At 38.9% G+C, this 14173-nt stretch overlaps 1 protein-coding gene across 1 annotated transcript in view; it reads left to right on the top strand.

Moving 5' to 3' along the window:
- Nucleotides 1-14173, top strand: part of ARHGEF11 (Rho guanine nucleotide exchange factor 11) — a 153633-nt gene that overhangs the window by 104341 nt on the left and 35119 nt on the right. The window contains 4 exon segments of the mRNA XM_078156180.1: nucleotides 2843-2917; nucleotides 3124-3225; nucleotides 4519-4617; nucleotides 11956-11998. Coding sequence (XP_078012306.1) covers nucleotides 2843-2917; nucleotides 3124-3225; nucleotides 4519-4617; nucleotides 11956-11998 — 319 coding nt within the window.

Genomic DNA, 14173 nt, shown 5'->3' with positions numbered 1-14173 from the left:
GAAAGTTTTCTTAAGTTTCTAAGTGATGGAAAAAATTACAGTGCTATCAACAGAAATTTTGGGAATCTCTAAGGTTTCTAAGCAACGATAATGATCTTCAGTTTTAGATGTATTGAACAGACACTGAACTAGAATTGTCTTAATAGGCAGTTGAAAATTTAAGGTTGGGGTTCAGGGTAACTAGAGAGAGCATATGTAGATTTGAGACGCATTTCTACAAATAGGATAATTGAAACGGTGGAGGAAGATGAAATAAATGTTCAAGAAATGAAATGTAGAGAGAAAAGATTAGAGAAAAAAGGAAAAAAAGATGACAGTAAATGTCTAAAGTTATCTCAGTAGGCTTGAAATATTGAGCTGAAACCAATAAGATGAAATGTGACCAACAGATAAAAAGTCTTACATTTAAGTAAAATGAAATCACTTCCACAAATACAAGATAGAGGAGACTTTAATCCATGGGGAAAGGTGATGGAGGAAGAAGTGTTTTAATTGATCACAAGCTTAGTGAGTGAACCAGTAATGTGATGTGGCTTCTGAAAAAACTCATGGAGCTTTAGGCCAAATGAATACAGTCGTCATATAAAGATTGTGGAAGGTTTTTTCCCACAGAGCTCTGCAATGGTCAGTTTCCTCATCTATAAGATGGATATCACAACATTGTAGTATCTGCTTCACTCATTTGTAAGGATTGAATGAGATAATGTATATAAAGCATGTTATAGACTTTAAAGTGCTATATTAATGTTAATGATAATCATCTTTATAATTATAATATGATTAGAGTAGAGGAATGTCCAAAAAAATCCTTCTGGAGTTGGGGTAGTGGTAAGAAGCATGCCTAGCTAGGATGTGAAGCCCAGTCTCTCTTGAGTAGAGGTGCTCTGTGCATTGATTACCTTGTACCTCCATTAGCCAAGGGAAGGACATTGTAAATGGGTTTGATAGAAGGTATTGTTACCTTACTGTCTTCCCTGATGTTCTTCACTTTAACCATAATCCAACAGCTGGACCCCATCCCTCTCCCCTTACATTGTAAAATGATAGAGGTCAGGTAGCTGAGGGTTAAAGGGCACTGTTCTTAGGGGTTGCTTGCTTTTTTAAAATGGTCTGCAGGGTACTTACACACTCTGAATTGGTCCAATAACCAAAACAATATACTCCTTTGCCACTGTGAGCAAACCTCAGTCTCAGGCACCAAGCTGAGATAGATTCCAGAAGGTGGAGGAAAGATAGACTCCTTGGGAAGCACATGTGAAGTGAATGAAAGACAAATTAACACGTATAAAGGAATCCTCGAAGAGTCGTGAAAATGATGAGTACCCTGGGCCCAAGGAGATTGGACAGGATCACAGGTGCCTGAGCTTCAAATTGGGAGGGAGACGCAGTGTGATAAATAGTGTAATAAAGTGGTGAAGGTTAGGTTGGATTAGTCAGGGAAGGTTCTTGTAACAGGTAAGATTTGAGCAGACTTTTGAAGGTAGACAGCCATGAATTAGTAGAGAGGATGAGAAAGAGATTTATAAGAATGTTGTGTAAAGAGAGAGAAGTAGTAATCATTGGCATTCACCTTTGCTGAATCAAACATCATATTGGGATAAAGTGAGAATTCAAGATGAGAAGTGACAGTTGGAGGAAGGCAGTTGGAAGCCAGTCTAAGGAATTTAGATTAGGGGCACTTGGCAGTGGGGAACTTTACTGGAGGTTCTTGAATTAGAGAAGAATGTAGTAAAAGTGAAATTTGAGAGGGATAATAACAATCGTTTTATATATTACTTTAAGATTTACAAAGATTTACACCCTATCATCTGATGTTCAGTGTAATGAGGGGGAAAAAATAAAAGTAAAAAATTAGGTTCTTTCCTCCCAGCAGAATTAGTCAGCAGATAATACCTCCTGTTTGCCTAGCCCTGTTGTAGATACTGTGGGAATTGCAAGGTAAGAGGCAGCTTGGTGTTGTAATGGATAGAGTGCTGGACCTGGAGTTCAGGAGGTTTTAGTTCTTTTTCAGTCATGTCTGACTCTTCATGACCTTTTTGGAGTTTTCTTGCCAAAGATACTAGAATGGTTAGCCAAGTTTTTCTCCAGCTCATTTTACAGATGAGGAAACTGAGGCAAATATAGGTTAAATGACTTTCCTAGGGTCATGAAGACCTGAGATCAAATCCTGCCTTAGACACTTATCAGTGGTATGACCCTGGGCAAGTCTTTTAATCTGTCAGTTTCCTTATCTATAAATAATGAGGGATAATAATAGCATCTACTTCCCAGGGTTGTTATGAGATTAAAAAATGAGATGTTTGTACTTTGTCAACCTTAAAGCAATACATAGATGTTAGCTATTAGTGTTAGTGTAATCGATTACAGTTTCAGGAGTTCAAAAGTCTTATCAGAAGCTGCAGGTTTGAAATTGTTACTGATTGTCCTACTCCTGCCAGATTTCTTTCCCAGACGGGAAGAGGAACACTTTCTTTCCCTTCCCATCTTCACATATATGAATGATCAGGTTGCTCTGAGGCTTCCCCATCCAGAGATAGCTGATTCCTTTCAAGGTGAAGAGGATTTTCTTTTCTTTTTTTTTTTTATTGATTTTGGAGGCAATGTGGGTTAAGTGATTTGCCCAGGGTCACACGGCTAGCTAGTAAGTGTCTGAGGCCAGATTTGAACTCAGGTCCTCTTGACTCCAGGGCTCATGCTCTATTCACTACACCACCTAGCAGCCCCAAGGATTTTAATTTTTAATGGGAGAGCGGGAATAGTGGTAAGATGCAGCACTGGTCCAGTCTCGTGTACACCCTTTCCATTTAACTACCCATTCCTACAATTCTCCTTTTTCCTCCAGGGTTTGGATCATAGTGCAAAGCCTTTGATTATTGGCCCAGAGGAAGATTATGATCCAGGTTATTTCAACAATGAGGTAACAGTTTTCACGTTCTATCCCTTGATCACACCTTTTGTTTTCAAACTGCATCTGAAAACTGGCTGATTTGGCTAGCCATGCAGAAGACTGTCCATCTAGGGTGGGAAATGAAAAGTCTGAAGAATGATAGGAGGTATTGGAGTCATACTGGGCTGGGCCAGCCTACAGTGTACATGTGCTCATCACAGCCATTCTTTCTACAGTGTGACATCCTGTTCCAGGACCTAGAGAAACTCAAATACCGACCTGCTCATCTTGGGGTTTTCCTGCGCTATATCTTCTCTCAGGCAGATCCAAATCCTTTGGTAAGTCACATTGTCTTGATCAAATGGCCAAGGGTAGTTGACATGGTATTGGGCGCTATAGAAAAGAGAATTGTATTGGTTTCGGTGCTTTCTGGGAGATGTAGTTTATAATGAAGATAGACTGGTATGAGTATACATGTAAAGAGAACAAAATAAACAATACAGAACTGAACAGTAAAGGATTTTTGATACATACCTTGCAGAACTAATTGTATTACTTAGAGTGTGGGGAAAAGTCCATTGCCCAAGCAAGTTGGAGCCAAGGAAGCTGTCCACTCTTGTCTAATAAATATTAGAAGGCTTCCTGGAGATGGAATTTTTACTTTTTTGAATGAATAGATAAAGACAACTTAGTGGGCAAAGGTTGAAGGGGGAATATTTTAGATGTACTATGGCATTTGGAAACTTGGCAGGGAACAAACACACTGTCTAGCTTTGAGAAGGTATGTCTGAAAGTAGAGGTGACAACTATATAAGGGGGGAGGAAGCCATAAGAGAGAAAACTGAAATAGAGACTTGCTGATTCTATTATTCTCTGCCTACCAGTTGGAGAAAGCAGATAGAATTAGGTTTAGAATATGCTTTCTGCATTATGGGATACTTGTTTTCTACCCACCAACCCCAGGTCTATCACCAAACAAATTCTACTTTCTCTGGGGATTTGTTGAAGGTAGATTAAACATTTATTCAACAAATTATACTGAGCATCTACTATGTATAGGGTACATAAGATTCATGGATTGCTTAAAAAGATATGTGATTCTTTGGTATATGTATTTACGTATTTCTTCCAAAACAACTTATAACCCTACACATTAGTAGATTGTCTTCATGAATTCTGACCAAAAAGAAAATCATTATCTGCTGGCTAGCTATGTAGTGATAAACCTTTCCATCTCTCTATTTGTTTATTCTAAAACATCAGACATTTTGCTGTTGTGGACTTAGTCTCAAAGTCTTTCCAGCTTGGAGGACCCTTCTTGGGAACTTGCACTTGGAGGATTAAACTGTTACCTAAGTAAAAAAAGCAGTCCTGTCAAACTTTTGACTAGATAATTTAAAGCCACATTTGACTGGAAAGAATACTTAGTAGACAATATACAAATGAGTACAAAGAAAGTAGTATTAGCTGAAGAATGCCCAGTTGCTAAGGAGTATGCAGAGCAAAGGATCAGTCAAGAGTTGGGGGAAGGAAGTTAATCAGGGAAGGCTTCTGGGAAGGTAGAAGAGTTTGAGCAGCTTTGAAAGAAATATTCTTCCGACTCAGCTAACTCCTTTCTCATCTCTTCTTAGCTTTTCTACTTATGTGCCGAAGTTTACCTGCAGACATACCCTAAGGATTCCCGGGGATTAGGAAAAGCTATCTGGGCTATTTTTCTGGAAAAGAACTCGGTAAGATGGGAATGGGCAGTTTTGCCACACCCTTTGGAACTTTCTTCTCTCAAGAGCAGTCTCATGTCGTAAGAAAAATTAAGATCATTGATTCTGCAGATATCTGTTTTATGCCTGTGCATTTCCTTTTGCTAGGCAGCATCATAATATTAGAAAAAACACTTTGAATTTTGAATAATTTAGACCTAATTTTGAGTTATAATTGTGGTGTTTAGTAACTGTGACTGGGAAAATCATCAAGTTCTCTGAGCTTCACTATACTCCTATAAAATGGGAACAGCAATGTTTCACTGGATCACAATTGGAGGAGACCTCAGAGGTCATCTCTCATTTCTGTACAAGTATCCCTTCTGTATAATAAGTGGTTATCAAGTCTTTGTATGAAGACCTGTTGTGAAGGGCAAATCACTTCCTTCTGAACAGCCCATTCTGCTATTGAATAGCTTTCAGTTTTGTTAGGAGTTTTTCCTTACGTCAAGCCTACATTTGCCTTTTTGCAGCTCATAATCCATTAATTGGCCATAGCTCTGCTCTCCGAAGCCAACCAGAAGTAGTTTAAACCATGTCTTCCATGGAATAGTCTTAGAAGACACCCAGAATATCCTGCCTTGGTCTTATATTCTCGGAGCTAAACACCCCCCTTTCCTTCAAAGGCTGTAGCTTCAAGGCTCTTATGATTCTGGTTAGACCTTTCTAGACCTATCCTATTTACCAATATATTTCCTAAATTGTTGTTCCAAAAATTTAACATAATATTTCAGATGTAGTTTGACCTGAGTACAGTATGGATCTTGATCACCTCCTTAGTTGTAAACAATGTGCCAGTGACTGCATTTGCTTTTTTGGCTACCATATCACAATCCTGAGAGCTCCCTCTTCTCCCTTCTTTCTCTTTTTACATCATTCAAATGCCTTCTGCCACTATCTTCTTTTTCACTTCTGTCTCACATATAAAACTGGCCCTTCTTCTTGCCAGGGCAAACCCCTCTACATGCATAAACGATCCCATTCCATCCCATATTCTCCAGCAGATTTCTTCCTCTATTATCTCCACTCTCCCCTTTGTCTTATCTTCAGTCTCCTGCTTCCCTACACCCTGTCGACATGTCCACGGCTTCCCCCTTGATCTGTCCAATCCTTGTTAGCTATCATCCCATATCCCTTCTCTCTTTTGTGGCTAAACTCTTTGAGAAGGCAGTCTACTTCTGACCTCATCAGTCAACCAAAACTGCTCTCTCCAAAGTTACCAATGATCTCTTAGCTGCCAAATCCAAGGGCCTTTTCTCAATCCTCATCCTTTTTAACCTCTCTGCAGCCTCTGACACTGTCAATCATGTTCTTCTCCCCTGATATTCTCTTCTGTCTAGGTTTTTGTGACACTCTCCTGTCCTGGTTCTCTTCTTTCCTGCCTGACTGTTCCTTCTCAGTCTCCTTTGCTGGATCTTCATCCAGGTCTAGCCTGATAACTAACTGTAGGTGCCCCCCGAGTGTCTGTCTTGGGGCCTTTTCTCTTCTCCTTTTATACTCTTTCACTTGGAGACTTTATCAGCAACCATGAATTCAGTTATCATCTCAATCGAGATGATTCTCAGGTCTTTTATATATGGAGAAGAAAGAAGAGCCATTGAGTCATCTTTAAAAAAAAAATACCCAGGGGGCAGCTAAGTGGTACACTGGCCCTGGAATCAAGAAGACCCAAGTTCAAATTTGGCCTCAGACACATAACACTCAGTGGCTGTGTGACTCAGGGCAAGTCATTTAACCCCAGTTGCCTCACTAAAAAAAAAAAACCAACCCAAAAGACAACAGAAAGAAAGCCCAAAAAAAATCACAAACAGGATAGCTTTTGGAAGCTACAGATTAAACTTGTGATATAATGAAAGGGAAAAACAAGCTATACGTAATAGAGATTTGCATGTGATTTCTTATATAGTCCTTATTTTCTATTTTACAAAATATATATAAGTGCCTTTTTTGTATTTGTTGAGTTTAGAGTAAAAATACATAAATTTTAAAAAATTATTATGAGAAATCAAGAAATTATTATCTACTAAGCTTTGGGCAGAGAGGGCCAACAGACGTCCAGCTCATTGAAGCCCTTTAATTAGTAATGGAATGGAAATTGAGAAGCGTTTATTAAGCCCTTAACTTTGCGTAAAGCATCTTGCAAAATACTAGTAGAAATTGAGATAATCTTGGCTCTGGCATTTTAATTGGTAGAAGTACCACATCAGGGAATGTTACAGTTCATGGGAGATTGACCAAATAATGACAAAGATTTGAGGACCTTTGGGAGTTGATGGCAGGGCATATGGTCTCTTACTAAGTAGATAGTGGGTCCAAAGATTAGAGTGGAGCAGTGAAATCCCTTCGGTAAGGTGGGGACCTGGGCATTAGCATCCTGTTGAGAGAGGCCATTCTGTGTCCAGTGAGAATTAGACAATAGAACAATGAATGTTGAATGAAGAGAGGAAGAGTGGCTCCCCTAAGTGGCAGTAGGTAGTGCTCCTCTGTTTTCCAGCTGCCTGTTGGCTGGCTGAAGCAGGAGGAGAAGGTTCTTGGGCCACCCATTGGCAGACTGTGACAGAGGAAGTATGTGATACTTCCATGCCAGACTGGTGATTTGTGTCTCAAATTCCTTATCTGTTTCCTCTTTTCTGTCCAAGCATTCTTTAGTATATCTTGATAACAATGTAATTTCTGTGATTGCTTCAGTTGATCTTTACCCAAATACTATTCACTATCATTAATCCCTTATGGTTCCTGAATTCTCTCATATAAGTTTAACTTTTTAAGATATAGTTTTTATTAGATATTTAGGGAAATACATGAATATGATGTGGTTCACTGTCTTTATTCTGGGGTTAGGGAGCTTACCATTTAATAGAATTTGCCTGCCAAATGATGAAATAAAATCACATAGAATCCTTGATTAGAAGATAAAGATTGTTAGAATCTCAAACTTTGGTTATCAGGTAATCTAGATCAGAAGTGTCAACCTACCTGAAATGTAATTGAGAAATGTATAAAAACAGTAAATAAAAGTACAGTACAACATGGGTAGTGTTATTCTGTGGTTTCCTAAGTCAATATATAGGCCACAAGGATCTGTTTCCATTTGATTTTGACATCTATGATCTAGACCAACTTGTGCTTGAGAAAGAATCCATTCCACAGCATTTAGCCTATATTTGAGGACCTCCATCCAGTGATGGAAAATTTACTGCCTGCTGAAGTGACCTATTCTGCTTTTAGATATCTCTAGTTGATGTAAAGTTCTTAATTACATCAAGCTGAAATTTTCATCTCTGCAACTTTTACACATTGCTTCTGTTTGGAGCCAAACAGAATCAATCTAATCATTCTTTCACATGACAGTCCATATATACTTAAAGACAACTGTTGTGCTCCCATGTTCTCTCCTCTAAATAAATATATTTGTGCTCTCTCTCTCTGTATGTGTATGTATATGTATGTATGTATATACTCCTTATTGATAAATGTTCATCTGCGGATTACTCCAGTTTATCAGTGTGCTATGTATAACATGGTCTTCAGAACTGAACACAGTTCTCCTGATGTGGTTCAACTAGTGCAAAGTATAATAAAGCCAACACCTTTTTAGTTCTGATTACTAGGCTTCTGTTCACACAGCCCAAGTTTGTGTAAGTTTCATTGGCTTCATTTCACTCTTGATTCATTTTTAAATAGTTACATTTTATTTTTTTCAGTCAGCCAAAATTTGCTTTCTCTCCCAAACCCAAAGTCCCTGTCCCTATTGAGAGTGAAAGAAATAAAACTCCTATCACAGAAGTGTCTTAATCAAACAAAACAAATTTCTGCATTGGCCATATCCAAAAGGGAAATAAATAAACGTTATGTGTGTATGTGTATATTTATATTTATGTAAATATTTTATGTTCTGTGTATTTTACCTCTCCATCGTGATGTGGATAGCATGTTTCTTCATTAGTCCTATCAAATTGTGATTGATCATTATACTGATCAAAATTCCTGAGTCTTTCAAAATTATCTTTACAGTATTGTTGTCATTGTATAAATTGTTCTTCTGGTTTTGTTCACTTTACTGTGCATCAGTTCACACAGGTTTTCCCAGGTTTCTCTGAAACCACCTTCTTCATCATTTCTTATAGCACGAGTATTCCATAACATACATATACCATTCCCCAGTCGATGAGCACACATTCAGATTCTCACTCTTTGCCACCTCAGAAAGAACTGGAAATATTTTTGTGCCTCCTTAGTCAAGAGTTTGGTTTGCTTAGAACTAATCCCTCATTTCAACTGTTCTCTGATTTTCCTTTTGTCCTTTCCCTTCCTCTTTCCCTCTTGAGTGAAATGTATTTTTGTGCTTAATTGTGTGTGCATTCTTACCTCCTTTGACTAATTCAGATTAGAGGTTCACGTATTAGCTGCTTTCCTCCTTGTTTGTATAGATGTCAACTTGTGCGTCCTAATTATGTGAGATAATTTCCCAACCTTCTTTTCCATTCCTTTTCTTGCCCCATCTTTCCCAGTATATTCTTCTTCCCTTCTCTTTCCATTTTTAAGCATTAAGACATAACAGAACTCCCAAGCCTGTTCTAATTAGATTGTCTCTATGATCCCTCATGACAGTAGGGTTCAGATACGTGTCATCTTGCCATATTAGAATATAAGCAGTTTTTCCTTGTTTTGTTCCTTATTCTTACTTATCCATATTTACATTTTTATGTTTCTCTTAACTCTGTGTTTGAATTTTAGTCTCTACGCAGCTCTGATCTTTTGGAATGCTTCAAAGACCTTTTACTGCATTAAAAATCCACTTTTCCTCCATAGAATTAATACCCAGTTTTGCTGGGTGAGTTAATTTTGGTTGTAAGCTTGTGCCCCTTGACTCGTGGAATATTGTATTTCAGGCTTTCCATTCCTTTATAGTGGTGACTTCTAAATCATGTATGATCCTGACTGTGAATTCTTTCTTTCTGTCTACCTGCAGTATTTTTTCTTTTACTTGGAAACTCTGGATTTTGGCTATTATGTTTTTGAATGTTTTCAGCCTAGGGATAATTCCAAGAGTGACCAGTGCGGGTTCTTCCTGTTTCCATTTTGCCCTCAGGTTCTAAGAGATCTGAGCAGTTAAGGTTTTTTGAAATATAATGTCTAGGTACCCTTTTTGGTCATGGTGTTCAGATAGTGCAATCAATGATTCTTAAATTTTTTCTCTTTGAATTGTTTTCCAGGTCAGTTTTTGCTATGAGATACCTTACATTTTATTTTATTTTTTCAGTGTTTTGACTTTATCTCATGTAGTCATTGGTTCTATTTGGTCCATTGTAAATTTTAGGGAGTTTGTTTCTTGGATGAGATTTTATAGCTCTTGTGCCAAGCTGTTACTTCCCTTTCTGATTCTTCTATAGCTCTCATTTCTTTTCCATTTTTTCCTTGACTACTCTCAAGAAGTAATCTGTTTTATTGATTAAAAACAATAACTCTTTAAAAAGCTTGCTTTATTTCTTCCAGAAATTCTAGTTGAGTTTGTATGCAAACAATATTTTTCTCTCTGGCAATGCTTGTAGATGTTTTGGAGTCATTCTTTTCTCCTGGGTCTATGTCTTGATCTTCTCTGCCACAATAATAGCTCTTTACAGTGGGATTTTTTGTTGTTGTTGTTCACACATTCTTCCACCCTATTCTTGACTTTGGATTTGACATTAGGGCCAATCTCTGCACACTTCTGGAGAGAAGGGCTGGTCTAGTCCTTTTGTTACTTTCTTAGGTTATTGAATATTGTCTTATTACAGGCTCTCCAGGGAGAGCACAGGCTGAGGACCTGAATGTTTTCAGTGCTCCCAAAGTGGCCTGAACCAGAGTAAAGGTGTGACCCCGGTCTGATTTCTGCATGTTCCTGGTATGGGTTTGGGTCTGAACAATAGTAGAGTGCTTCTGGACTCATTCTCTATAAACAAGCCAGGAAGATAAACTATGCTGGTTCGGAGAAGCAGAACTGCAAGCTTCCCTCTGGAGTAGGAATCTTGCCCTGGCTGTTTCTTTGCAGGCATCATACTGGGCTAGAAATTGTAACTGAAAACCCTCTTTGCTCCTGAGATCAGAGTCATACTGTCTTGGGCCTGCCATTGCTCAGTACCTATGAATAAGTCCCCTGGGTAGAGGTCTCCTCCTCACTCCATCTTGGATCTGTGACCCTGCACTGGGTAGACCATGACATAGCTGCCAGTTGGCACCTATTTCCATAGCCTGCATAAGTTCTTGGTGCCTCTATGAATCAGGAGTAGTGTTCTGTTACATACCCTTTTGCTTGGTGTTAGATAGCTCTGCCTGGGGCATTCCTAGCCAGACCCTCTTCCTTGGCAGACCGCTCTGTTTGCCTGCTGACCTGGACTGGAGCAGTTACTCATTGTAACTTTTTTTTAAAGCCATGATTCTATCTGATGCATTCTCTAGATCTGTTTGGAGGGTTTGGGGATGTGGGAAAGTTTGCTGTACTTTTTCTTGCTACTCCTGCATCTTGGTTCTGCCTCGCTATTGACTCATATCAAGTTTGTAATTCACCAGAACTCCCCAGATCATTTTTCATAGGAACGAGATAAGTCCTTTTAAATAGCCCACTTTTTTCTTCCTCATCAAAACCGTTTGGTTTTGTCATCAGAATTTAATGAGAGCATCCCATTGCTGTTGAATAAATTCCCTATGTAGGATCTTTGTCTCCTTTTAATTTTTTGAAGTCCATTGTCTCAATTCTGGAGTGAATGTCAAACAATGTCTGACTTTCCCTTCCTTATCTCTCACAAAATGTAAGATAAGGTGACCACTTCTTCTCAAGTTCCCCTTCCTTTCTGTCACAGCAAATAGTTTTTCTTTATATTCCCTGAGGATACTCTAATCACCTACTTTGATTTTAGCAGGGAGAGAGAGATCTAGATTTGAGCCGTAGCTCCATTACTCACTAATTGACCCTGGGAAGCTCACCTAATATTTCTGAGCTTCAATTGACAGCCAGAGTGCCCCTGTGCCCTTGGACAGGCTGTCCTCATGCTTTGAATACTGTCCCTCTTCAATTCTGCTTCTTCCCAAGATTGTCAAACAGGAATCATAATACTTCTCCTTACCTGATAGGATTGTTGCAAGGATCAAATAAGATCATATATATGAAACATTTTGGAAAGTTTTAAAAGTGCAAGATATTATTATTATTTTAGCAGGGCAGTAGTTGAAGCTGAGATATAATTTAAGTAGGTAAGTTTAAAAGGAAATATTAACGGTTCTTTTAGGTCTCTCAGGGTATGTGGCCTGGTCATATTTCCTCTTATTTTTCAGCCCTTAAGAGTGAAGATCCCTGAAGCATTACTGGCTGAGATTGGTAAGTCATCCAGTGTTAAATTTCACTCCTTCCCTCCAACTTACATGAGACGAGCCTTGACCTGGTCTCTGTAGAGAAGCACATCATTTAGATGAGATACAGCCCCTGGCCTCTGGAAGTTTATGGTTTAATAAAGGCATTAGAACATATATGAAAGTAACTTAAGAACGCACACAAAGCAGCATTTTAGTAATCCTAAATGGTTTCATTGTTAATCTGCTAGGTACTGTGCTAGGTGGTAGAGCTTACATTCTGTTGCGGGAAAATAACACATAAACAGTAAGTACAGAATTAGGTGTAGGGACTTGACCTATGATTTCATTAAAGAAATTCCATCTGCCAACGCAGGTTGACACCTTCTCTGCAACTGTAGTCTTAGAGAGTTGCCTAGAGCATTGGGAAGGGTCACATAGCCAGGATATATCAGAGGTAGGGCTAGAATCCAGGTCTTCCTGGCTTTGAGGCCAGCTGTATCTACTATGCCATACTGCCTTTTGTGTAATACAGAATTATATAAAATGAATACAAAGTAGCTCAGGGAGACAAGACAAACACTAACAGCTAGGCAGGCCTCTGGAAGAAGGTGGTACTAGATCTGAGCCTTGAAGTAAGCTGTGAAGAGGTGGTATTAAGGAATGAGGGGATAACCTATACCAAGGCATAGGGGCAAGAAACTGAATGTCATGTACAGGGAACAATAGTAAGTATGCCATCTTGGCTGGAATGTAGGAGTATGTAAGGGGAAATAATAGAAAATCATTCAGGAAAAATAAATTGGAGCCAGATTGTGGAAGTTTCAATACCAATCAATCAGTAAGCATTTACTGATTACCTACCACATGCTAGACACTGTATCAGACATGGGGTATATAAAAACCAAAGTGGAAATACCCCTTGACTTCAAGGAGCTTAAGGTCTGTCAGAAAGAGGTAACATGTACAAAGCTAGGTAAATATAAAGTGGTTACAAGGTATGTTTGGGGCGAAACATTCCCCTTTTTTGAGGGGGATCAAGAAAGGCGTGTTAGAAATGAGGATTCTGAGACAGGAGCAAGTACATTTAGCGGGAGGTGGGAGGGGCGGGGGCAGTTCAAGGATGTGAGATGTAGATCTATGTATGAGGAATGGTGAGAAGGCCAGTTTGGCTGGATCACGCTTTGTACGAAGGGGAGTAATGTGCAATAATTGTGGAAAGGGATATTGGGGCCTTGTTTTGAATGGCTTGTTTATATAGTATCCTAGAAATAATAGAGAGCCATGAATGCTTTTTGAGTAGGAGAGTGGTGTAGTCAGAACTATGCTTTAGGAATGTCAACCTATATGAAGGACGAACTTGATAAGGGGAAAGACTAGCAGTAGGGGGGACCAGGTAGGAAGCTATTATTCAAACCAAGAGGTGATGAGAGCCAGAGCTAGGATTGTGGTCCTATGAGTTGAAAGAAGAATACAGTTATGAGACATATTGTAGAGGCTGAATCGACAAAATGTAGGTGAGGTAGAATGAAGGGTAACTTTTAAGATTGCAGACCTGGAGGAGATGGGGAGGATCAGTGAAGAGGATAAAGGAAGGAGGTGGTGGTATGGTAGAGTAGACTGGGACCTGGGAGAAGGGGGAGGATGCTTTTGCCACTGATTTACTGTGTAACAATTCATTTGTCTCTGGGTTTAGTTTCTTTATCTGTAGGGAGACAGCACAGCACAAGAACACTCACATGGAGTTAAAAGGTCTGTGTTTGAGCTTGGCTCTAGTACTTCATATGTATGTAACAGTGAGGCAGTCATTTTTCCTCTGTGAGTTGGTTTTCTCATCTGCAAGATGAGAATAATCTTACTTGAATTACTTAACTCACAAGAGTGAGGAAAACATTTTGTAAAGTCTGAAAGCACTATGTAAACATGAGCTATTTTAATTTTTTTAATGTAGCTTTTGGGCTTAATTTCCAGAACCATAAAACAAATCTCCAAGCTGATAGTGAGAGAAAATGAAGTCAGATTAAGTCAATGAGGGAGGATATCTGGAAGATTATTTTGAGTTAAAATTAGAGAAGGAAACTGTTAGTAGTTTCCTCAGACTAGCCACTCTTTTTACAAATGTTGTTCCTAATGTCCCTCTTTAATGTCTAAACATCTGGGTAAAGAGTAGGTTTGCATAAATGGAGTAAAGAGTCATGAAAAA

Source organism: Phascolarctos cinereus, unplaced genomic scaffold, assembly GCF_003287225.1.
Source record: "Phascolarctos cinereus isolate Bilbo 61053 unplaced genomic scaffold, phaCin_HiC Scaffold_5;HRSCAF=322, whole genome shotgun sequence".
In the NCBI taxonomy this organism is placed as follows: Eukaryota; Metazoa; Chordata; class Mammalia; order Diprotodontia; family Phascolarctidae; genus Phascolarctos; species Phascolarctos cinereus.
The sequence above is the reverse complement of the archived record's forward strand: the minus strand, read 5'-3'. Positions and strand labels throughout refer to the sequence as shown.